We start from the raw sequence: 25,745 nt of genomic DNA, 5'->3' as shown, positions 1-25,745 counted from the left end.
TGATATTTATTGTGTAAATAACTTTATCTCAGCTTTTTTCAAAGTGTGATTAGAATCACCTAGAGCGTTCTTTAGAACTGCAAATGCATGGACCCTTGTACATCTGCTAAATAAAAATCCATAGAAAATCAATTAATATTATCTGTTACTAATGGTGATTTGAGACATGAACGACTGTCATTATGGAAAGAGAAAGTAACTGAAATAGAAGTTATTCCTAAAATAACATTGCTTTCATTGGTTTGCATGAGCTAGGGACAAAGGAATGAAACTTCTATTAGCACCATAGTCATGTGCCATGAAAGTGACACATGTTATCTAATGTAGACATAAATAAGAGAGTGATACTGATGTTGCTCAGTTTGGGCTGCCATGACAAAATACCATAAACGGTATGGCTTGAACAACAGGAATTTATTTTCTCACAGTTCTGGAAGCTAGGAAGTCCCAGATCAAGGTGCCAGCCTGTTCAGTTCCTGGTGAGGGCTCTTTACTTGGCTTGCAGATGGCTGCCTTCTTGCTACCTTCTCAGGTGGTCTATCTTCTGTGTGTAAGCAGGAAGGGGAAGTAGGGGGAGGGAGGGAAGGAGGGAGAGAGAGGGAGAGAGAGAGAAAGAGAGAGGAAAGGAGAAAGGAAGGGAGAGAGGGAGAGATAGTGTTTTGGTATCTCCTCCTTTTCTTGTAAGAATACCAGCCCTGTAGTATTAAGGCCCCATCTTTATGACCTCTTTTAATCTTAGTTACCTCTATAATATAGGCCCTTATCTCCAAATATAGTCATATTGGAGGCTGGGGCCTCAACATATGAACTTTAGAAGACATAGTTCAGTCCATAACAGTACCTTTATGTAAAATACTACATTTTAATCTTGAGTCTTAAATTCCAGAGCATAGAATAAAATATAAGTGAATATCCAAACTCTTTCTTCTCACATACGTTTGCTTTCTTTTTCTTGTTTCCATAAATCATATTATGAACACATATTTATTATCAAGGGAAGATTGCTCAGAGGGTCATTTACCATATTAGATTGTTTCAAACTTCAATATATACACACATAGAAATAGAAGATAAAGCATTAAAACCACATAGTAGTAGAAAGAAAAAATTACAAGAGAAATACTAAAATTGTCTTTTTTCGAAACTAACATAGTAGATGAATGTTGCATTATATACCCAAAACATTTTTTCTTTTATTGGAGTAATCTTTGACTCCTTTCTGCCTCTCATAAACTCACAGTTAATATGTCAGCAAATCCTGTTGACTGCACCTTTTAAATGAAACCAGAATTTAACAACTTTTGGCCCTTTCACTGCTACCAATGTTGTCTATCACCTGGATATTTACAGTAATGACTTAAAAGTCTCCCCAATTTTTTCCTTTTCTCTCCCCGATCTGCCACCACATGTCACTACATCAGTCTATTTTCAACAGAGCAACAAAGTGATCCTATTTAAATGAAACTTAGGACGTGTCTTTCCTCTCACAGCTTCTCAACTCTCTGAAAGTATAAACTCAAAGCCCTTCAGTGACCAAACACAGTCTTACAGGAGTCTCCCCGTCCCAACCCCGGCTACTTCATTACTTCTTTGACCTCCTCCCCAACTCCTCTTTTTTGCTCACTACAGTCCAGTCACATTGTCTTCCTTGTTGTTCCTGAGTGTTTCAGGTACACTACCAACTTAAGGCCCCTGCACTTTGTTTTCCCACCTACCTTTGAAGTGTTTTCCCCAGGTAATTTTGTGGTTCACTTATTTCCTTCTGGTCTTTATGCAGAAATGTCACCTCCTCACTGAAGCCTTTCCTGCAACCCTATCTAAGATTGCAGTGTCTACCTCAAAGCTTTCTATCTCCTTTCTCTGCATTATTTTTGTGATTAGTACTTGTCATTGTTCAATGTCATATATATATATATATATATATATATATTTCACAAATTTATCTCATTTGTGGTCTATTTTCCTCACTAGTATTAAACTTCATGAGACAAAACTATTTGTCTATTTTCGTTCCCTCCTTTATCCCCAGTGCCTGTAACAGTCTAACTCAGAAATAAATGAATAAATGAAGTCAATTTTACTTTAAAGAAATAAAGAAGTAAAGCTAAAGATCATCCTATAGAAGAGAGAATATGTGGCTGCATATAGCTCCATAACAATTGGTGGATCAATAAATAAGATGGCATGTAGTGAAGAGTGTAGGACTGTGGAAGAAAAATAAAGAAACTTACAGAATAACTTTCGAAGTAGTCAAAGGCAATGCTATTAGAGAAAGGATAAGTAAGAACCAAATAATCAAATCAGGTGAAAAATGAGAAAACCCAATAAGTAACAGCCAAAAGGATTGCTTGAGACAGGAAAAGTCCTCCCATTGAGCACAGCCCTTCTTTGCCTGCAGCAGAGATGATCAGCTTCCTGTCAGGATTGAAGCATTGTTAGGAGCATCCTCCAGTGAGGCATAGGAGAGGCTTAGTTTAGTTCAGCCCCTTCCTTGCCTCTCCTATTAGTTTAAGATCTGTGTTGTATTGGAATGCAGCATAGCACTAGTGACCAAAGAGATTGTGATTTCTACAAAAGGAAAGAAAATGTCTTACTTATTCATGATACCAGCAAAAATAGTATAAGTGGAATACTAATACATCCCGTACTGAAAACCTTCTGCTTTTCTCAGGCCATGTTGCTCCTGTTCTTTGAAGTACTATTTTCATTGTAGTTTATCAGCAGCACTCAGAGGAAAGGTGGAGTCTTTGAGTTGCTAGGGACCAGTCTCAGAAGGTCTTATCCCCTTATTTCCTCCAAATATAAAATTGAAAATATTATAATCAGCCTTAACCTATAGAGAATATTTGTAGGCAAATAATCATCATTCATTTATCAAAAATATCACCTACTAAGTTCTAAGCATTCTACTAGGTTCTGGAGATTCAGCAGTGAACAAGAGAGACACAGATGGTGCCTTCAGGGGAAGTAAACAATTAAAATAACAGGTAATATATTATTGATTGGTGCTATATGCTATACAGAAAAAAAGATAGGGTAAAAGGAATAGGTGGTGTTTGGCATGGTTGTTTATACTAGATGTTGGTTAAGGAAAGATTCACTGATAATGTGATGTTTGAGCTGAAACTTCCAGGAAATAAGGGAGTGAGATGTGGATCTATGTCAGGAATAAGAATTCTATGTAGCATCAATAGCAACAGCAAAGGCCCCGAGGTGGCAGCATGCTTGTTGTGTTGAAAGAGCAGCAAGTAGGCCAGTGTGACTGGAGCAAGGGGTCGAGGAGGAGCGGTTGGAGTTGAGGGCCGAGATTCATGGGGCAGGGAGAAACAGATCGTGTACTCCCCTGTAAGCCATAAGACTCTGAGCTAAATAAGTAGTTATTATTCATTATAGAGTAGAACACTGATATGATGAATATAACATTGATGAAAAATTATTTTAACAGCCCCGTATAGGCTAAAAGAATTAGAGGAAACATTGAAAATAGGAGAAATTAAAATTTTATATATTTCTAGTATCATTGAACATCATTCCAGTGATTTAGGAAGTGCATTTCCAAACTTGCTGTGGATTAGAGGAAGTGCACCTCTGACTTCTGGGTGGTCAGAAATGTGATTTAGAGAACATCAAATTTTAAGAGCTATTTTCAGTCATTCGTTCTTTCAGTCAACTAGGACCTCAATAAAGAAATTATGAAGGCACTTTTGTACCCCATCAAAAAATTTACTGAGTAATGTGATGAATGTTATGATTGTGGAATAAGCAGTAGACTGTAAGAAAACAGAAAGTAATATTTAAATCAGTGTTTTGAATTCTTTGTCTTCTTCCTCAAAATGTTTGAGGAACGTATACATTCCATTGTTAAAAGTGATCTCAGTGTACATGATTCTTAAAGATGGCCAGTGCCTGGGGAAGGAGAGGTGGAGGGAGACAGAACAGTGGGGAAATAGCTCAAGCAAGGCTGACAGAGCCTTGGAGAAGCTTGTCTGAGCCCTCAGAACCCCTTGAGCAGAGCCATGCAAAACTTACAGAAGGATGGCTGGTTCCCTTAGACCTCGTCACCAAAAGAACTTTCTGCAATTTTTGTGTGTATGTTTGCTTTGTTCTGTTTGCATTTACTTGTTTATATTGGGTATATTTGCTCCAAAATTCACTCTCCTCTTCCCTTTCCCCACTCCCACCCCCAGATTTTTTTCTAAAGATAAAAGGAAACTCATTTGAAGACACAAATGCTAGATTCTGCCTATGTGAAAATAGATTTTGTCCAACTCCTGGGGCCAGAAGAATTTTGTTTGCTCTTTCCATTACAGTTTCATAGGAATCTGAGGGAGAGTACTGCATTTAGTGAGGAATTGTCTGGGACATTCTCTCCCATCATGGTTCATTCACTAGGAACATGTCTTTGTGCTCTTCTGTATCTCTTCTCTCTTTCTGTTGAGAAACTGACAGTACTGTAAAGGTCAGGAGCTTAATCAATTCATTATGGATTCCAGAGATCAGCTTATTTATAAATGATCCTCATACTTTTTGAGCAAGTGCTTGCATTGTTTTGCTGGAGACAAAATAAGCTTTTGCCCTATATAACTAGTGGCTTCAACATATTTTGTCTTTTATTTAAAGTTGCAGTTACTTAAACTCTAGAAAATAATTTTCTTTCTATTGATCTGAAATTAGCTCAGGTGAAAGAAATACAAAATGATTCAGCTTGTCAAATATGATTTACTGTGCTAGGAACATATCACTAGCATGTTGAGGATAATGATTTTTCTCTTTTTAATTTTTTCCCTGAGTACCCTCTACAATTATATAAGCATATTATATATACATTTAAGTAAATCACAAGTTAAACACTCTTCATAGTAAAGATAAAGCTAGAAATAGTTTTTGAAAAGTATTTTACTCAAAACTTTTTGAAACCATGTGCATAGCCTTATGTTTTGCAAATAAAATAATATCATTTCTTATTTTGATTGTTTTCAAATTTTTTCTTTTTACATTTTTTCCTAGTGTGCCCTGTTATGTGAATGTACAGCCCCAGAAAGTGTGAGTGGAAAAGATAACTTACCTTTTTTGAATTCAGGTATGTAACTCAGTTTTAAATACTTAGTTTCATGTGAAAATGAATTTTAATTTTATGTAAAATCAACACTGAACCAGCATTCTCACAGTTGTTTGTGAAGCTTAGTAAATACACTAGGAAATCATAAGGGGCCAGCAGAATGGGGGGAGATTGTACAATCCCACAGGAAAGATAAATGTACTACCTATATTGCAAAACAAATACGGTCAGCTAGGCGCAGTGGCTCACGCCCATAATCCTAGCACTTTGGGAGGCCGAGGCGGGCAGATCACGAGGTCAAGAGATTGAGACCATCCTGGCTGACATGGTGAAACCCCGTCTCTACTAAAAATACCAAAAATTAGCTGGGCGTGGTGGCCCATGCCTGTAGTCCCAGCAATTCTGAAGGCTGAGGCAAGAGAATCACTTGAACCTGAGAGGTGGAGGTTGCAGTAAGCCAAGATCACGCCACTGCACTCCAGCCTGGAGACAGAGTGATACTCCATCTCAAAAAACAAACAAACAAAAAACAAATTTCATGTGCTGCATAATGACATTTGGTCAATGCCAACTACATATATGACAGTGGTCTTACAAGATTATAACACAGCTAAAATATTTCTATCACCTAGTAACATCTTGATGATCCTGACCCTGTGTGGGCCTAGGCTAAGGTGTGTGTTTTTGTCTCAGTTTTCAACAAAAATATTTAAAAAGTAAAAAAAAAAAAATTTTTAAGTAAAAATAAGAAAAAGTTATAGACTAAGGAAACAAGAAAAAATACTTTTGTATAGATGTACAATGTATTTGTGTTTTCAGCTAAATGTTATAAAAGTGTCAAAAAGTTAAGAAAATTTAAAAGTGTATAAAGTAAAAAAGTTACAGTAATCCTAGGTTAATTTATTATTGAAGAAAGAAAAGATTTTTAAAATGTTGTAGCCTACGTGTACACTGTTTATCAAGTCTGCGGTAGTGTATGGTAATGTTCTAGGCCTTCACATTCACCCACCACTCACTCACTGACTCATCCAGAGCAACTTCCAGCCCTGGAGGCTTCATTCATGGTAAGTGCCCTTTACAGATGTACCATTTTTAATCTTTTATACCACATTTTTACTGTACCTTTTCTATGTTTAGATATGTTTAGGTACATAAATACTTACCATTGTGCTACAGTTACCTACAGTTTTATGCACAGTAACATACTATACAGATTGTAGCCTAGGAGCAATAGGCGATACCATGGAGCGTAGGTGTGTAATAGGCTCTACCATCTAGGTATCTGTAAGTGTACTCTACGATGTTTGCACCATAATGAAATTGCCTAATGACTACTTTATCAGAACATATCCCCTTGTCAAACTACACATGACTGTAAATTTCTTTTAGCTATTGGATCATGTATTATCCAAAACAAGAAACACTAGAAGACAGCGTGAAGCTCTTGTTTAGTTTGACTTCCTAATTATATAGCTCATAAAGTTGTTAAAACAATAGATATGAGGGGAGCCAAGATGGCTGAATAGGAACAGGTCCAGTCTACAGCTCCCAGTGTGAGTGACGCAGAACACGGGTGATTTCTGCATTTCCATCTGAGGTACCAGGTTCATCTCACTAGGGAGTGCCAGACAGTGGGCACAGGACAGCGGCTGCAGCTCACTATGCACGAACCGAAGCAGGGCGAGGCATTGCCTCACTCAGGAAGCGCAAGGGGTCAGGGAGTTCCCTTTCCTAGTCAAAGAAAGGGGTGACAGACAGCACCCGGAAAATCAGGTCACTACCACCCTAATACTGCACTTTTCCGATGGGCTTAAAAAACGGCACACCAGGAGATTATATCCCGCACCTGGCTCGGAGTGTCCTAGCCCACGGAGTCTCGCTGATTGCTAGCACAGCAGTCTGAGATCAAACTGCAAGGCGGGAGTGAGACTGGGGGAGGGGTGCCCGCCATTGCCCAGGCTTGCTTAGGTAAACAAAGCAGCCAGGAAGCTCAAACTGAGTGGAGCCCACCACAGCTCAAAGAGGCCTGCCTGCCTCTGTAGGCTCCACCTCTGGGGGCAGGGCACAGACAAACAAAAATTCAGCAGGAACCTCTGCAGACTTAACTGTCCCTGTCTGACAGCTTTGAAGAGAGTAGTGGTTCTCCCAGCACGCAGCTGGAGATCTGAGAACCGGCAGACTGCCTCCTCAAGTGGGTCCCGGACCCCTGACCCCCAAGCTGCCTAACTGGGAGGCACCCCCAAGTAGGCACAGACTGACACCTCACACGGCCAGGTACTCCTCTGAGACAAAACTTCCAGAGGAACGATCAGGCAGCAGCATTCGCGGTTCACGAAAATCCGCTGTTCTGCAGCCTCTGCTGCTGAGACCCAGGCAAACAGGGTCTGGAGTGGACCTCTAGCAAACTCCAACAGACCTGCAGCTGAGGGTCCTGTCTGTTAGAAGGAAAACTAACAAACAGAAAGGACATCCACACCAAAAACCCATCTGTACATCACCATCATCAAAGACCAAAAGTAGATAAAACCACAAAGATGGGGAAAAAACAGAGCAGAAAAACTGGAAATTCTAAAAAGCAGAGCACCTCTCCTCCTCCAAAGGAACACAGTTTCTCACCAGCAATGGAACAAAGCTGGATGGAGAATGACTTTGACGAGTTGAGAGAAGGCTTCAGATGATCAAACTACTCCGAGCTACAGGAGGAAATTCAAACCAAAGGCAAAGAAGTTAAAAACTTTGAAAAAAATTTAGACGAATGTATAACTAGAATAACCAATACAGAGAAGTGCTTAAAGGAGCTGATGGAGCTGAAAGCCAAGGCTCGAGAACTACGAGAAGAATGCAGAAGCCTCAGGAGCCGATGCGATGAACTGGAAGAAAGGGTGTCAGTGATGGAAGATGAAATCAATGAAATGAAGCAAGAAGGGAAGTTTAGAGAAAAAAGAATAAAAAGAAACGAACAAAGCCTCCAAGAAATATGAGACTCTGTGAAAAGACCAGACCTACGTCTGATTGGTGTACCTGAAAGTGACGGGGAGAATGGAACCAAGTTGGAAAACACTCTGCAAGATATTATCCAGGAGAATTTCCCCAATCTAGCAAGGCAGGCCAACATTCAGATTCAGGAAATACAGAGAACACCACAAAGATACTCCTTGAGAAGAGCAACTCCAAGACACGTAATTGTCAGATTCACCAAAGTTGAAATGAAGGAAAAAATGTTAAGGGCAGCCAGAGAGAAAGGTCATGTTACCCACAAAGGGAAGTGCATCAGACTAACAGCAGATCTCTCAGCAGAAACTCTACAGGCCAGAAGAGAGTGGGGGCCAATATTCAACATTCTTAAAGAAAAGAATTTTCAACCCAGAATTTCATACCCAACCAAACTAAGCTTCATAAGTGAAGGAGAAATAAAATGCTTTACAGACAAGCAAATGCTGAGAGATTTTGTCACCACCAGGCCTGCCCTAAAAGAGCTCCTGAAGGAAGCACTAAAGATGGAAAGGAACAACCGGTACCAGCCACTGCAAAATCATGCCAACTTGTAAAGATCATGGAGGCTAGGAAGAAACTACATCAACTAATGAGCAAAATAACCAGCTAAAATCATAAGGACAGGATCAAATTCTCATATAACAATATTAACTTTAAATGTAAATGGACTAAATGCTCCAATTAAAAGACACAGACTGACAAATTGGATAAAGAGTCAAGACCCATCAGTGTGCTGTATTCAGGAAACCCATCTCACATGCAGAGACACACATAGGCTGAAAATAAAAGGATGGAGGAAGATCTACCAAGCAAATGGAAAACAAAAAAAGGCAGGGGTTGCAATTCTAGTCTCTGATAAAACAGACTTTAAACCAACAAAGATCAAAAGAGACAAAGAAGGCTATTACATAATGGTAAAAGGATCAATTCAACAAGAAGAGGTAACTATTCTAAATATATATGCACCCAATACAGGAGCACCCAGATTCATAAAGCAAGTCTTTAGTGACCTACAAGAGACTTAGACTCCCACACAATAATAATGGGAGACTTTAACACCCCACTGTCAACATTAGGCAGATCAATGAGACAGAAAGTTAACAAGGATACCCAGGAATTGAACTCAGCTTTGCACCAAGCAGACCTAATAGACATCTACAGGACTCTCCACCCCAAATCAACAGAATATACATTTTTTTCAGCACCACGCCACACCTATTCCAAAATTGACCACATAGTTGGAAGTAAAGCTCTCCTCCGCAAATGTAAAAGAACAAAAATTATAACAAACTGTCTCTCAGACCACAGTGCAATCAAACTAGAACTCAGGGTTAAGAAACTCAATCAAAACTGCTCAACTACATGGAAACTGAACAACCTGCTCCTGAATGACTACTGGGTACATAACGAAATGAAGGCAGAAATAAAGATGTTCTTTGAAACCAACGAGAACAAAGACACAACATACCAGAATCTCTGGGACACATTCAAAGCAGTGTGTAGAGGGAAATTTATAGCACTAAATGCCCACAAGAGAAAGTAGGAAAGATCCAAAATTGACACCCTAACATCACAATTAAAAGAACTAGAAAAGCAAGAGCAAACACATTCAAAAGCTAGCAGAAGGCAAGAAATAACTAAAATCAGAGCAGAACTGAAGGAAATAGAGACACAAAAAGCCTTCAAAAAATTAATGAATCCAGGAGCTGGTTTTTTGAAAAGATCAACAAAATTGATAGACTTCTAGCAAGACTAATAAAGAAGAAAAGAGAGAAGAATCAAATAGATGCAATAAAAAATGATAAAGGGGATATCACCACCGATCCCACAGAAATACAAACTACCATCAGAGAATACTACAAACACCTCTACACAAATAAACTAGAAAATCTAGAAGAAATGGATAAATTCCTGGACACATACACCCTCCCAAGACTAAACCAGGAAGAAGTTGAATCTCTGAATAGACCAATAACAGGCTCTGAAATTGTGGCAATAATCAATAGCTTACCAACCAAAAAGAGTCCAGGACCAGATGGAATCACAGCTGAATTCTACCAGAGGTACAAGGAAGAACTGGTACCATTCCTTTTGAAACTATTCCAATCAATAGAAAAAGAGGGAATCCTCCCTAACTCATTTTATGAGGCCAGCATCATCCTGAAACCAAAGCCTGGCAGAGACACAACCAAAATAGATAATTTTAGACCAATATCCTTGATGAACATTGATGCAAAAATCCTCAATAAAATACTGGCAAACCAAATCCAGCAGTACATCAAAAAGCTTATCCACCATGATGAAGTGGGCTTCATCCCTGAGATGCAAGGCTGGTTCAACATACGCAAATCAATAAATGTAATCCAGCATATAAACAGAACCAAAGACAAAAACCACATGATTATCTCTACAGATGCAGAAAAGGCCTTTGACAAAATTCAACAACCCTTCATGCTAAAAACTCTCAATAAATTTGGTATTGATGGGACATATCTCAAAATAATAAGAGCTATCTATGACAAACCCACAGCCAATATCGTACTGAATGGGCAAAAACTGGAAGCATTCCCTTTGAAAACTGGCACAAGACAGGGATGCCCTCTCTCACCACTCCTATTCAACAGTGTTGGAAGTTCTGTCCAGGGTAATTAGGCAGGAGAAGAAAATAAAGCGTATTCAATTAGGAAAAGAGGAAGTCAAATTGTCCCTATTTGCAGATGACATGATTGTATATCTAGAAATCCCCATTGTCTCAGCCCAAAATCTCCTTAAGCTAGTAAGCAACTTCAGCAAAGTCTCAGGATACAAAATCAGTGTACAAAAATCACAAGCATTCTTATACACCAATAACAGACAGAGAACCAAATCATGAGTGAACTCCCATTCACAATTGCTTCAAAGAGAATAAAATACCTAGGAATCCAACTTACAAGGGATGAGAAGGACCTCTTCAAGGAGAACTACAAACCACTGCTCAATGAAATAAAAGAGGATACAAACAAATGGAAGAACATTCCATCCTCATGGGTTGGAAGAATCAATATTGTGAAAATAGCCATACTGCCCAAGGTAATTTATAGATTCAATGCCATCCCCATCAAGCCACCAATGACTTTCTTCACAGAATTGGAAAAAACTACTTTAAAGTTCATATGGAACCAAAAAAGAGCCCGCATCGCCAAGTCAATCCTAAGCCAAAAGAACAAAGCTGGAGGCATCATGCTACCTGACTTCAAACTATACTACAAGGCTACAGTAACCAAAACAGCATGGTACTGGTACCAAAACAGAGATATAGATCAATGGAACAGAACAGAGCCCTTGAAAATAACGCCGCATATCTACAACTATCTGATCTTTGACAAACCTGACAAAAACACGAAATGGGGAAAGGATTCCCTATTTAATAAATGGTTCTGGGAAAACTGGCTAGCCATATGTAGAAAGCTGAAACTGGATCCCTTCCTTACACCTTATACAAAAATTAATTCAAGATGGATTAAAGACCTACATGTTAAACCTAAAACCATAAAAACCCTAGAAGAAAACCTAGGCATTACCATTCAGGACATAGGCATGGGCAAGGACTTCATGTCTAAAACACCAAAAGCAATGGCAACAAAAGCCAAAATTGACAAATGGGATCTAATTCAACTAAAGAGCTTCTGCACAGCAAAAGAAACTACCATCAGAGTGAACAGGCAACCTACAAAATGGGAGAAAATTTTCACAACCTACTCATCTGACAAAGGGCTAATATCCAGAATCTACAATGAACTCAAACAAATTTACAAGAAAAAAACAAACAACCCCATCAAAAAGTGGGCAAAGGACATGAACAGACACTTCTCAAAAGAAGACATCTATGCAGTCAAAAAACACATGAATAAATGCTCATCATCACTGGCCATCAGAGAAATGCAAATCGAAACCACAATGAAATACCATCTCTAGCCAGTTAGAATGGCCATCATTAAAAAGTCAGGAAACAACAGGTGCTGGAGAATGTGTGGAGAAATAGGAACACTTTTACACTGTTGGTTGGACTGTAAAGTAGTTCAACCATTGTGGAAGTCAGTGTGGCGATTCCTCAGGGATCTAGAGCTACACATAACATTTGACCCAGCCATCTCATTACTGGGTATATAGCCAGAGGACTATAAATCATGCTGCTATAAAGACACATACACACGTATGTTTATTGCAGCACTATTCACAATAGCAAAGACTTGGAACCAACTAAAATGTCCAACAACCATAGCCTGGATTAAGAAAATATGGCACATATACACCATAGAATACTGTGCAGCCATAAAAAATGATGAGTTCGTGTCCTCTGTAGGGACATGGATGAAACTGGAAAACATCATTCTCAGCAAACTATCGCAAGGACAAAATACCAAACACCGCATGTTCTCACTCATAGGTGGGAATTGAACAATGAGAACACATGGACACAGGAAGGGGATCATCACATTCCGGGGACTGTTGTGGGGTGGGGGCAGGGAGGAGGGATAGCATTAGGAGATACACCTAATGCTAAATGACGAGTTAATGGGTGCAGCACACCAACATGGCACATGTATAGATATGTAACCTGCACATTGTGCATGTGTATCCTAAAACTTAAAGTATGATAATAATAAAATAAAATAAAAATAAAAAAAGGAAAAAAAAATAACAATAGATATATGGATTCAGTAGGAAAACTTAATAATCACATTTGTACGTTCTTGGGTATATATGTGTATACTGCATTATTCACATAATATGTTTGCATTTCAACAAGGTATTAAACTGTATATTAAATGTATTTATGAATAAAATTGAGACATATAGTACAGTTAAAATACATGATAATATGAATATGTAAAATTATGGAATCAATTTTTAAATGATAATGTAAATTAAATGACCGTTAGTAAATAATGACTACTATAGTGACAGGCAATATGCTAATACCTTATATACCTTGTCTTAGATAATCCTCTGACATGTGCTATGAGGAAGGTACTATCATTATCCATATTTCACAAATGAGGAAGTCTTTAAGATCACCTATGCATTAAACAATGGGTACAGAATTTAAACCCACTTTGATTCCAAGGCCTTTGCTCATAAGCAATAGGCTGTGGTATTACTAAGAAGGCATTAATCAACAAATTGGTGTCACAGTAAAATACTTTACTCTTTTTTCTAGCCCTTCCATGTTGTACATTTAAGCAGTGACATAGATAGCATGATAATCAGGTTAATGAATAATGCAGAACTTCAGCGGCTTACAAATACATAACCCCTAAATTATTAGCAGTTTTCTCTTGCAAGAGGCAGCCAACAATAGGGAATGGGGAAGGAGAGGCATCCCTTTGGCTCTGTTTATACACACAGATAAATAAAATACAATGTAATTGAGAAATATGTTTAAAAACATCAAGTCCACTTACACAGAATGAAGAATTAACCCAAGGAAGAACAGGTGTTTCTCAACCTACAGCCAAATGAGATGGGATTTTTCTTAGTTTTTATAAAAGATATAGTATTGTGGGGTATGTACTAAATAGTGTTTTGAAGGGTCTACCCAGACAGCTATTAATAAATCAACCATACATCCTAAAAGCAGCTGAGTTATTAGTGCTCTTAAAATATTTAAAGTATTATCAAAGGGTCCTCCTCACGTTTGTTTTTCACCTGAAAGTTGATTAAACCTTTAGTTATTTACTTTAATATATTCATAAACCATAATTTATGTCATTCATTAAATGTTAATTTTTAAAAATAAATTTCAGTGGGATATTAAGTTCATGTTAAATATAGCGTGATTCAGGTTATCACCAACATCATCTGTACTATAATTATAAGACAAATTTTAATCATTGATTTATGTGAACTCTGTAACTTTTTTGTTTTATTTTGTTTTGAGAAGGAGTCTCGCTCTTTCACCCAGGCTGGAGTGCAGTGGCGCGATCTCGGCTCACTGCAGGCTCCACCCCGCGGGGTTCACACCATTCTCCTGCCTCAGCCTCCGGAGTAGCTGGGACTACAGGCACCCGCCACCTCGCCCGGCTAGTTTTTTGTATTTTTAATAGAGACAGGGTTTCACCGTGTTAGCCAAGATGGTCTTTATCTCCTGACCTTGTGATCCACTCGCCTCGGCCTCCCAAAGTGCTGGGATTACAGGCGTGAGCCACTGTGCCCGGCCGAACCCTGTAACTTTTTTATACACACAAAAAGAAGTGGCGGCCGGGCGCGGTGGCTCACGCTTGTAATCCCAGCACTTTGGGAGGCCGAGGCGGGCGGATCACGAGGTCAGGAGATCGAGACCACGGTGAAACCCCGTCTCTATTAAAAATACAAAAAAATAACCCGGCCGGGTGGCGGGCAAAAAAAAAAAAAAAAAAAAAAAAAAAAAAAAAAAAAAAATTGGGCGGGATCCCGGGAGGCGGAGCTTGCAGTGAGCCGAGATTGTGCCACTGCACTCCAGCCTGGGCGACAGAGCAAGACTCCGTCTCAAAAAAAAAAAAAAAAAAAAAAAAAGAAGTGGCATTTTGTGATGCTTATTGGTTAAGTATAAATTTCAAGGAGAAAGAGAAACATTACTTTAAAATCAAGCAAACATATTACTTATGGAAGAAGAGACAGAGAGATCATATTGAAAAATAGATCTTTACCTCTCCATAGCTGTGCCATAAACTCTGTAAGGCATAAGTCTTGGAAGCCATACTAATTCTTCCAGACTACCAGGGTATTTGTTTGTTACATATAAATTGTAATATGACAAAAACTACTGACATAAAATTGATGGGAGCAGCTGCATTCTGCAATTTAAATATACTTTGTGGAGTGAAAGATGATTAATTATTGCTTTTCTCGTTTTATGGAGATGACAGTTTGGTGGTGACAGTCCACTTAGTTCTGAATATATTTCTAAACGTCTTTAGTCCAGTCAACCTGGAGGACCACTCAGAACCTAGGATATTTGCCACAGATATTTTCTTGGAGTCATCTTATATTAGGGGAAGATGAGACTAAATGAAAGTCAAATGTTATAAAGACTGGATTTTTAAAAACGTTATAAAAATACAACTAAGTGCTATTCATAAAATGTTTCTGTTCAAAATATAAAGGTGCATTGTGCAGATATAGAATATGTATATGACTTTGGCCTTTGTACTTTAATCTTTTGTTCTATTTATTTATCTATCTAAACTCAGCAACTTTGAAATTAATCCATTCTATACCCATGTGGTATTTTTTTAATCTGTAGGCAAAGTAAGCTATTGAGATTCTTTCAAGTCTTTGTATTAATGTCTTAAATGGAGCTTTTCAGTCTCCAGTGAGTTTTGAAGTACTTACTGAGTGGGAGAGAATGTCATATCTCATATCAGTTCTTCACTGTTCTATTTACAACTCTAGAGATTTTGGTATAAATCAGGAAGTTCACTTATCTGTTGTAAAACTAAGAAGAAAAACACTTTCCCCTAACCCCTCACCCTTTTCATGCCCTTGCAAGTTGAATGTGTATATTGGGAATCTGGGGAATTTAGGGTGGAAGGAGAGAGAGAATGAGAAAGAGGTGGGACAGAATTTACAATTCCATAAGAAAGATATGTAAATACCTTAATTACATGGGAATACAAACAAGGCACACTAGAAGACACGGTATGTAATAGATATGTGAAGCTCTTACTTAGTTTGACTTTCTAACAATATAACTCATAAAATTAAGTTGTTAAAAAGTAGACATCTCTAATTATTTGCTTATTTGTTTAAGTAAAATAGTACTAAGAAAACTTTAAACTATTTTCTATTGGAGGTGAGGTGGAAATGGGGGTAGGGGAAGTGAGTCTTGACTGTATAGAAGGGGAGATGGTAGGTCTTTCACACAGTCATGGAGTTTGGTGCCTAAGTCACACTAACTGAGGCACCTTGTCTGCAGCACAGCAATGATAAATGGGCTCTGGTAGTATTAATACAAGAACACTGGATGTGCTGACAGAAAAAATGATTTTAAAGCCTAGGTTTTTCAACCAGCAGTTTCATCCTGAAAGACAGTTCAGCTTCTTTGCCTTTCATTTATTTTAAAATGACCAAATTAACCTAAACAGTTTTTGACTTCCTTTTTGGCTCTCAAATGTTTGAAGTTGATGTAGCATAGGTTAGCATTTGCATTGTTCTTCTTCTTTTTAGAAACACTTCATGAAAGTATTCATTTTCATCAGTTTTATATGGAGGAATATTTGGCATTTATAGTTTTCTTTCTCAGACTTTTAACTTTTACAGTTAAAAGTCTGACCAGTGATAGAACATTAAAAAAATGTTTTAAAGACAATTCTGTGTAAATTTCTTAATTCTCTCTTTTTTTGGTAAAATTATTATATAATTCTACAGAGTACTTCAGCCCGTAGACCCTCAAATTACCATGCCAAATCTAAGAAGCTAGTAGACCCTGTCACAAAGTTTCCCATTATGGTCCCATTTAGAGTGAGTTTCCTCCACTCAGCAAGCATTAGATCTGATACAGTATTTTTGTATACCTAACAACCATGATTTCCATGACTGTGTGAGTTGGAATCCAAACAAAGATGAGGAGACTGTGCTGCAGTTAGTGATAAATATGTGCAGTTCGCCCTCCTATGTGGAGAACTTACTGATATTTGTACTTCTTGCTTCACAGCTTTGATTCTTTTTCACCAAATAGGGTTAAACCACCTACTATTCTTGTTTTGAAGAAGATACTAGATTGTAAGCTACTTAGGAGGAAGGAACATTGCTTCTTTATTTGCAGTCTGTATCATTTTATATTAACAACCTCTGGGCACTTAAATGTTATTAATTGAATTCTTCATTATTTAGCATGTACCCTCTCCCATTGAGAGGAGATTTCTAGAAATCTCCAATCAGTTAGAATTTGGTGAATAATTTATTGGTAAAAAAAAATTCATTGTAAGGAATAAAAATTTCCAGCCCTGCTGAATGTGCCACTGAGATTTGAAGAGAACCAAGCAAAAGAGTTGATTTCCCCACATGGCCCTTTAAATAATGGTGACTCTTAAGCCTAAACACATACACACACACACACACACACACACACACACACACACACACAGAGTGAGAGAGAAATCCCAGCACTTTGGGAGGCAGAGGTGGACAGAGCACCTGAGGTCAGAAGTTCAAGACCAGTCTGGCCAACATGGTGAAACCCCATCTCTACTAAAAATACAAAAAATTAGCTTGGTGTGGTAAAGGGCACCTGTAATCCCAGCTACTTGGGAGGCTGAGGCAGGAGAATCACTTGAACCCGGGAGGTGGAGGTTGCAGTGAGCCAAGATCACGCCATTGGACTCCAGCCTAGGCAACAAGAGTAAAACTCCATCTCAAAAAAAAAAAAAAAAAAAAAAGAGAAACACAGAGACAGAGAGATAGAGACAGAGAGAGGGAAAGGAGGGGGAGGAAAGGGTGCTTTTCTTTCTTAAATCTCATGGGGAAAAGGCTTCAAAAATTGATAGTCTTGGAGTCCGGATATAGATGCAATCCATTCACTAATACCCTCTTAAAGGGAAAAATGCACAGAGCTAAACTGATCTTGGGATGGGGGTGGTCAGCAGCCAGTGAAGCATCATTCTGGTGATGTACAATATAAACATATCCTGGGAGTGGAAGGTGCCTAGAGTAGATGGGAGCACAGGAGGCTGGAGGGCAGGTGCAGGAGGGGTGATGCCTTCCTTCCCTCCTGAGCACACACAGGCTCTTCCATACAAGAATACAATAATGCTTGCTAAATGGTAAACAACAGGTGTATCTTATCTGAATTTATACTTCAGATAACAGAAAACTCAATTATTTTTCTTTCTTTGAGAAAGATTTTCAAATGTAATTATTTAGGTTTGGAATAAAATAATTTATTATTTTCCTTAAGTCTCATTAAAAATTTTGTATTCCGTCTAACTGAAGAAGAGAGAGACACAAAAAAACCCTACTAAAAGTCAATGAATCCAGGAGCTGTTTTTTGAGAAGATTAACAAAGTAGATGGACGACTAGCCAGACTAATAAAGAACAAAAGAGAGAAGAATCAAATAGACACAATAAAAATGATAAAGGGGAGATCACCACCGATCCCACAGAAATACAAACTACCATCAGAGAATACTGCAAATACCACTAAGCAAATAAACTAGAAGATCTAGAAGAAATGGATAAGTTCCTGGGCACATACACCCTCCCAAGACTAAACCAGAAGGGTTGAATCCCTGAATGGATCAATAACAAGTTTTGAAATTGAGGCAGTAATTAATAGCCTACCAACCAGAAAAAGACCAGGATCAGACTGATTCACAGCCAAATTCTACCAGAGGTACAAAGAGGAGCTGATACCATTCCTTCTGAAACTATTCCAAACAACAGAAAAAGAGGGACTCCTCCCTAACTCATTTTATGAGGCCAGCATCATCTTGATACAAAAACCTGGCAGAGACACAACAAAAAAAGAAAATTTCAGGCCAATATCCCTGATGAACATCGATGCGAAAATCCTCAATAAAATGCTGGCAAACTGAATCCAGCAGCATATCAAAAAGCTTATCCACCACGGTCAAGTAGGCTTCATCCCTGGGATGCAAGGCTGGTTCAACATACACAAATCAATAAACATAATCCATCACATAAACAGAACCAATGACAAAAACCACATGATTATCCCAATAGACGCAGAAAAGGCCTTTGACAAAATTCACCCCTTCATGCTAAAAACTCTCAATAAAGTAAGTATTGATGGAATGTATTTCAAAATAATAAGAGCTATTTATGACAAACCCACACCAATATCATACTGAATGGGCAAAAGCTGGAAGCATTCCCTTTGAAAACCGGCACAAGTCAAGGATGCTCTCTCTCACCACTCCTTTTTAACATAGTATTGGAATTTCTGGCCAGGGCAATCAGGCAAGAGAAGGAAATAAAGGGTATTCAAATAGGAAGAGAGGAAGTCGAATTGTCTCTGTTTGCAGATGACATGATTCTGTATTTAGAAAACCCCATCGACTTAGCCCCAAATCTCCTTAAGCTGATAAGCAACTTCAGCAAAGTCTCAGAATACGAAATCAGTGTGCAAAAACCACAAGCATTCCTATACACTAATAATAGACAAACAGAGAGCCAATCATGAGTGAACTCCTATTCACAATTGCTACAAAGAGAATTAAATACCTAGGAATACAATTTACAAGGGATATGAAGGACCTCTTCAAGGAGAACTACAAACCACTGCTCAAGGAAATGAGAAAGGACACAAACAAATGGAAAAACATTCTATGTTCATGGATAGGAAGAATTAATATCATGAAAGTGGCTATACTGCCCGAAGTAATTTGTAGATTCAATGCTATCCCCATCAAGTTACCATTGACTTTCTTCACAGAAATAGAAAAAACCACTGTAAATTTCATATGAAACAAAAAGAAAAAATAGCCCATATAGCAAAGGCAATCCTAAGCAAAATGAACAAAGCTGGAGGCATCATGCTACCTGACTTCAAACTATACTCCAAGGCTACAGCATGGTACTGGTACCAAAACAGAGACAGATAGATAGATAGATAGATATTTATATATATATGAACAGAACAGAGGCCTCAGAAATAATGCCACACATCTAGAACCATCTGATCTTTGACAAATCTGACACAAACAAGCAAAGAGGAGCAGGTATCATTCCTTCTGGAAATATTGCAAACAATAGAAAAAGAGGGACTCCTCCATAACTCATTTTATGAGGCCAGCATCATCCTGATACAAAAACCTGGCAGAGACACAACAAGAAAAGAAAATTTCAGGCCAATATCCCTGATGAACATCGATGTGAAAATCCTCAATAAAATACTGGCAGTGGGGAAAGGATTCCCTATTTAATAAATGGTGTTGGGAAAACTCTCTAGCCATATGTAGAAAACTGAAACTGGACCTCTTCCTTACAACTTATTCAAAAAGTTAAGATGGATTAAAGACTTAAACATAAGACCTAAAACCATGAAAACCTTGGAAGAAAATTTAGGCAATACCATTCAGGACATAGGCATGGGCAAAGACTTCATGACTGAAACACCAAAAGCAATGGGAACCAAAGCCAAAATTGACAAATGGGATCTAATTAAATTAAAGAGCTTCTGCACACGAAAGAAACTATTATCAGAGTGAATAGGCAACCTAAATAATGGGAGAAAATTTTTGCAATCTATTCATTTGACAAAGGGCTAGTATCCAGAATCTACAAGGAACTTAAACAAATTTACAAGAAAAAAAACCCATCCAAAAGTGGGCAAAGAATATGAACAGACACTTCTGAAAAGAAGACATTTATGTAGCCCACAGACATATGAAAAAAAACTCATCATCACTGGTCATTAGAGAAATGTAAATCAAAATCACAATGAGATACCATCTCACGCCAGTTAGAATGGCGATCATTAAAAAGTTAGGAAACAGATGCTGGAGAGGATGTGGAGAAATAGGAACGCTTTTACACTGTTGGTGGGAGTGTAAATTAGTTCAACCATTATGGAAGACAGTGTGGAGATTCCTCAAGGATCTAGAACCAGAAATACCATTTGACCCAGCAATCCCATTACTGAGTATATGCCCAAAGGATTATAAATCATTCTACTATAAAGACACATGCACACGTATATTTATTGCAGCACTGTTCACAATAGCAAAGACTTGGAATCAACCCAAATGCCCATCAATGATAGACTGGATAAAGAAAATGTGGGCCGGGCTTAGTGACTCACACCTGTAATCCCAGCACTTTGGGAGGCTGAGGCAGGTGGATCACGAGGTCAGGAGATTGAGACCATCCTGGCTAACACAGTGAAACCCTGCCTCTACTAAAAATACAAAAAAAAAATTAGCTTGGCGTGATGGCAGTCACTTGTAGTCCCAGCTACTCGGGAAGCTGAGGCAGGAGAATGATGTAAACCTGGGAGGCGGAGCTCGCAGTGAGCCGAGATCGCACCACTGCACTCCAGACTGGGGGACAGAGCAAGACGCTGTCTCAAAAAAAAAAAAAAAAAGAAAAAAAAGGCACATAGACACTATGGAATACTATGCAGCCATAAAAAAGGGTGAGTTCATGTCCTTTGCAGGGACATGGATGAAGCTGGATACCATCATTCTCAGCAAACTAACACAGGGATGGAAAACCAAACACCACATGTTCTCACTCATAAATGGGAGCTGAACAGTGAGAACACATGGACACAGGGAGGGGAACATCACACATTGGGACCTGTCAGGGGGTGGGGGGCTAGGGGAGGGATAGCATTAGGAGAAATACCTAATGTAGATGACTTGTCGATGGGTGCAGCAAACCACCATGGAAAGTGTATACCTATGTATCAAACCTGCATGTTCTGCACATGTATCCCAGAACTTAAAGTATAATCATAATAATAAAGTTTGTTCTACCTCATGTAGCACCATAGATTTTAATTGACTTTCACAATACTACACAATTGAGCTAAATATTGAGATAACTTTCTCCTCATTACCACCCCCATCCAAAACAATGCATGATTCAGAATATTTTAAGATTCTTAAAACTAGTCCCTGCTATACTCATTTTGAGTCCTGATGAATTCCAGCCAAAAGTAAATGCCAAGTTTTTCCATTTTTCCTTTCATTCATGCATTACTAAATTCACTACCTTGTCAAATATCAGATGATATTCATTTTATATTAACAAAAATATATTTTCTCCGTGTGATTTAAATGGATGTTGCCTCAGTGTTTGTAAGTGTCTGGTATGTAAAATTTAGGGCCATCTTGGCTTATAACATCGGCCCTTGATCCTTTTCGCTTCCTCCCTAGAATTATTTGTCCTTTGCTGTTTTAACAAATGTGATGCAATCCACTGGCTTTGCTCTTTTGAAATTTCCGTATGTTTTCATTACTGTGTGCTAATACAGGATTTAACTTAAGATGTTAAGTAGCTTCAAATGGAAGAGTAAACTTTGCTATCTAATAATGAATAGAGCCATCTCTTAGATGACTTTAAATGCTTCAACTATCTTTCATAAGTCCATTTATCTCCTCCTTTTCCTCCTTTAGGTAAACTAGAAGAAAAATAATATTGGCAAGAAAGTGATAATAGTCAAAAAGTTTACATTTTGTGGAAGAACATAAAGGGGTCTTTCAGTTACAGTTAATCTTTTCCCTGATTTGGATCCCTGTGCTCTCTCTTGCATTGGGGCTTTTAATTATGCTCTTCCCTCTTGCATTTTCCCCTCTCAATTTCCACAGTTGATGGTGTTGTACCTGCTCTCTTCATGGGGAGGGTAATGACGAGAAATATCTGAGTTGCCAGATCTAAGGCTCATTTCTGTGGAATGTTTCTATTTACTGGGTGTTATATTAAGTGCAGGAGGAAAAAAAGAGAACAAGAAAAGCCACACAGCTCTCTCCTACACTCCCCCCACACATAAAGCTCATATTCCCATGGGAGATATGGACCACTAAACAGACTACTGTAGTACAGTTGGTAAGAACCATGATAGAGACGGGGGTGTGATGTAAAAAGGAGAGACTGAAGAAAGCTTCCTGGAGGAGGTGCTAGCTGAGCTAAGTTTATAGGATGATTACATGTGGTTAGGAAAGTTGGGGGTTCCTGTGATTTGCATGGAATGCCTTGGCCAGAGGCATACTGGCAAGAAACAACTTGATGAGTGCAATAGAATACGGGTTGTCCTGGTTTTCTCAGCATGAAGTAGAAGCTAGCTTCTAGCTTTACAAGTTGTATCCTTTACTCACTGAAACAGAATGAACAGAACTAAGGTAAATCCTTTTTCTAACCACCCAAGATCTAAAATCCAAATTCTACAGATGAAATTCACCAATTGTCACCAACTGCAGACAAATAATACGTTTGTGTTTTATTATGACATCTGTAGTAGTTTTTCTTATTTTTGGCCAAGAGCTTGTGGGTTTGGCTGGATTCAGGGTATCTGTTTGCTGTATTTTCTGAGCTCCTCTCCTGTTTTTCTTACCCTCACTTTTCTGAAGCCATGCTAAGGATAGTGTTTTTGTAACTTCTGTTTAGGTTTCTCAGTGTTCATCCAATCTTTAAAAGAGCCAACTTTCATTTATTATGTATTTAAGATATCTTTAAATACAAATGAGGATGTGTCAGTATCTAATTGGATTACAGACTTAGAAAGTATAATGTAGCTTTTGGAGAATAGGCAATATAGATACATTTAGCTGAATAATTAATTACAACTGCATAATTAAGACTATAGAATGAATAGATTCTCTACAAGAATCTGCAGTGTAGTAAAATAATGAATCTGTACAGCCTGAAGCCAATCAAGTTGGATTCATTTAAATATGCTGCTTCTATCTTGTATTGGAAGCAAGAAAGTGTGTGAAGATAATCACAGATTAGCTTCGTCTGGAGAAACATATAAACAATAACCTGATGAAATAAATGTTTGAGCTTTTTTATTATCCCCTGGACCCTGAATCTATATTTCCAAAATTTCTTGTCCAGTCAACCCACTGATATTCCTAGCATATCTTTGTTTACAGAAACAGCAAAGAGAAGGCCATCCCTATGATATCTCTTTGGTTTATCTTTTCTGCTCCAAGGTTACTTGAGCAGCAGTCTTTTCTATCTGTGTTGGCTTTGTTGAACATTTCCTTGGCATCCTTACTTTGGATAATTTAGAACTGCAGCAGTTTGGCTTTTACAATTACTTAATCCCATGAAAAACAGGTGACATGGTACCTTGTTAAATGTCCCTATTACAGTCTGGGAGAAACAATATAGAAATTTTAGTTGTGCTGCAATTTCAAAGGAAAAAAATCTGCCGTTTACTTTCCTTCTATGTGTTCATCTCAAGGGGTGGATCTCAAGGGGTGGACCTCAAGGGGAATGTGTCAATCAGGATCTGGACTAGTTTAGAACTTACATTGTCATCACAATACAATGATATGGTCCAAAATATCTCAACTATTTTTCTTTTGATATAATCGGTCACATAATATTTTTAGCAATTGTATGGCAAAAGCAGTAAAAAAATGAAGACGAGAGTATACACAGGGCTCTCTTTAAAAAGAACTTATAATAGGTATTACATAGTTCTTGAGATAAGCCTATTGTATGGATGGCAAGCCATCTCCTGCATGAATAAATACTCGCCACCAGTGGAGAGCCAGAGATGAAAGTCATTCACACAGTCATTTGCTTATTTACACAGCTGGAGTGTGTGTGAGCAGAGTGTGTATGCTATAGAGAACAATCTTTTTTTTAAAAAGTTGACAAAATATTCATCTTTTGTGGCCTATTGTTCAATATTCGATACATGAGTACCATGCCTTTCTTTTATGTGCTATAACAAAACCGCCCCATCATCAGACCATCCAGACTTTTGAGTTGAGAACATTTTATTTGCTCTTTGTGTAATCAGTGCAACAAATTTGCATGGTATTTAAAGTTCAGACCCAATTTCTTCATTTAAAAAATAATACTCTGTTATATTGTATTTTATGATACATAGGAGGTATTCTTGCATCGGACATGATAGGTGTTTAATAAGCAACGCTGCTGGGTCAAACTGGGTTGCAAAGTAGATTCCATTATATCTACATTGAGATCATGATAAAGATATGCAATTTAGTACTAATGTTTGGAGACCTATGAGTCTCAAAAGATCAGAACCCATAACATAAAAGTTAAATAGGCAACATCACTGGCAATTTTTTGCATGAATAAATTGCCTGGTTTTTAAATTGTTCCAAGTATTTTCTTTATAAATAGTAGCATTCCTAGAGAGTCCTTGGATGATGTGTACCTGGTAGTTACAGGAGAGTTCTGGAGTTCATTAATCAAACCACCCTTGATTTCTGTTTAATCTATTTCAACAAAGGTTTATATTCAGAGTGCATTGAAGAGTATTAGAATGGAAACAATAAGGCCAGTCATGGTGGCTTGCACCTGTAATCTCAGCATTTTGAGAGGCTGAAATGGGCAGATAGCTTGAGCCCAGGAGTTTAAAGTTTAAGACCAGCCTGGATAACAATGGTGAAACGCTGTCTTTACAAAAAATCAATCAAACAAACAAACAAACAAAAATTGTCATGCTCCTATAGTCCCAGCTACTTGGGAAGATGAGACAGGAAGATCACTGAGATCACACTATTAACCTCCAGCCTTGGTAACAGAGTGAGACCCTGTCTCAAAAAAAAAAAAAAAAAAAAAAAAAAAAAAAAAAAAAAACCAATAAACTAAAAATTAGAAGGACTTGTTTTCAGATCAACAGAGAAAAGGAAGACTTTTATATTTTGTGACATAATTAAAAATACAATTTTTCTAAAAAATTATTATTGATGTATAAAAGGCAAGCAAAATCCAAGGATTTTTAACCGTGCTTTAGGAGATACAAAAGTTCTGTGTAATCATGAAAAGAAAAAGAAGTTAAAAAATAACACTTATACTGAGTCTAGATAAACCAAGTAACTAAATATTTATGTATGTTGCTAAATAAGAAACAATTTGGCCATTTTAAGGACTGAAGTTTGTCTTACCATAAAATGATGCATGCTTATGTCTAACCATGTTAGATATATTGGGAGTCCATGAGATCTCATATTTGGTACATAGACACCATAATGAATTTAGTACATATTTTTTCTCTTCCTGTTC

The 25,745-nt window shown here is 37.9% G+C and overlaps 1 protein-coding gene across 5 annotated transcripts in view; it reads left to right on the top strand.

Moving 5' to 3' along the window:
* INPP4B (inositol polyphosphate-4-phosphatase type II B) overlaps nucleotides 1-25,745 on the top strand; it is an 834,063-nt gene that overhangs the window by 592,832 nt on the left and 215,486 nt on the right. For all 5 annotated transcript variants that reach the window (XM_032147659.2, XM_032147632.2, XM_032147654.2 and 2 more), the window contains one exon: nucleotides 5,008-5,080. In XM_032147659.2, the coding sequence (XP_032003550.1) occupies nucleotides 5,008-5,080 (73 nt within the window). The remainder of the gene's footprint in view (nucleotides 1-5,007; nucleotides 5,081-25,745) is intronic.

This window comes from Hylobates moloch, unplaced genomic scaffold, assembly GCF_009828535.3.
Source record: "Hylobates moloch isolate HMO894 unplaced genomic scaffold, HMol_V3 SCAFFOLD_3, whole genome shotgun sequence".
NCBI classification, from domain to species: Eukaryota; Metazoa; Chordata; class Mammalia; order Primates; family Hylobatidae; genus Hylobates; species Hylobates moloch.
The sequence above is the reverse complement of the archived record's forward strand: the minus strand, read 5'-3'. Positions and strand labels throughout refer to the sequence as shown.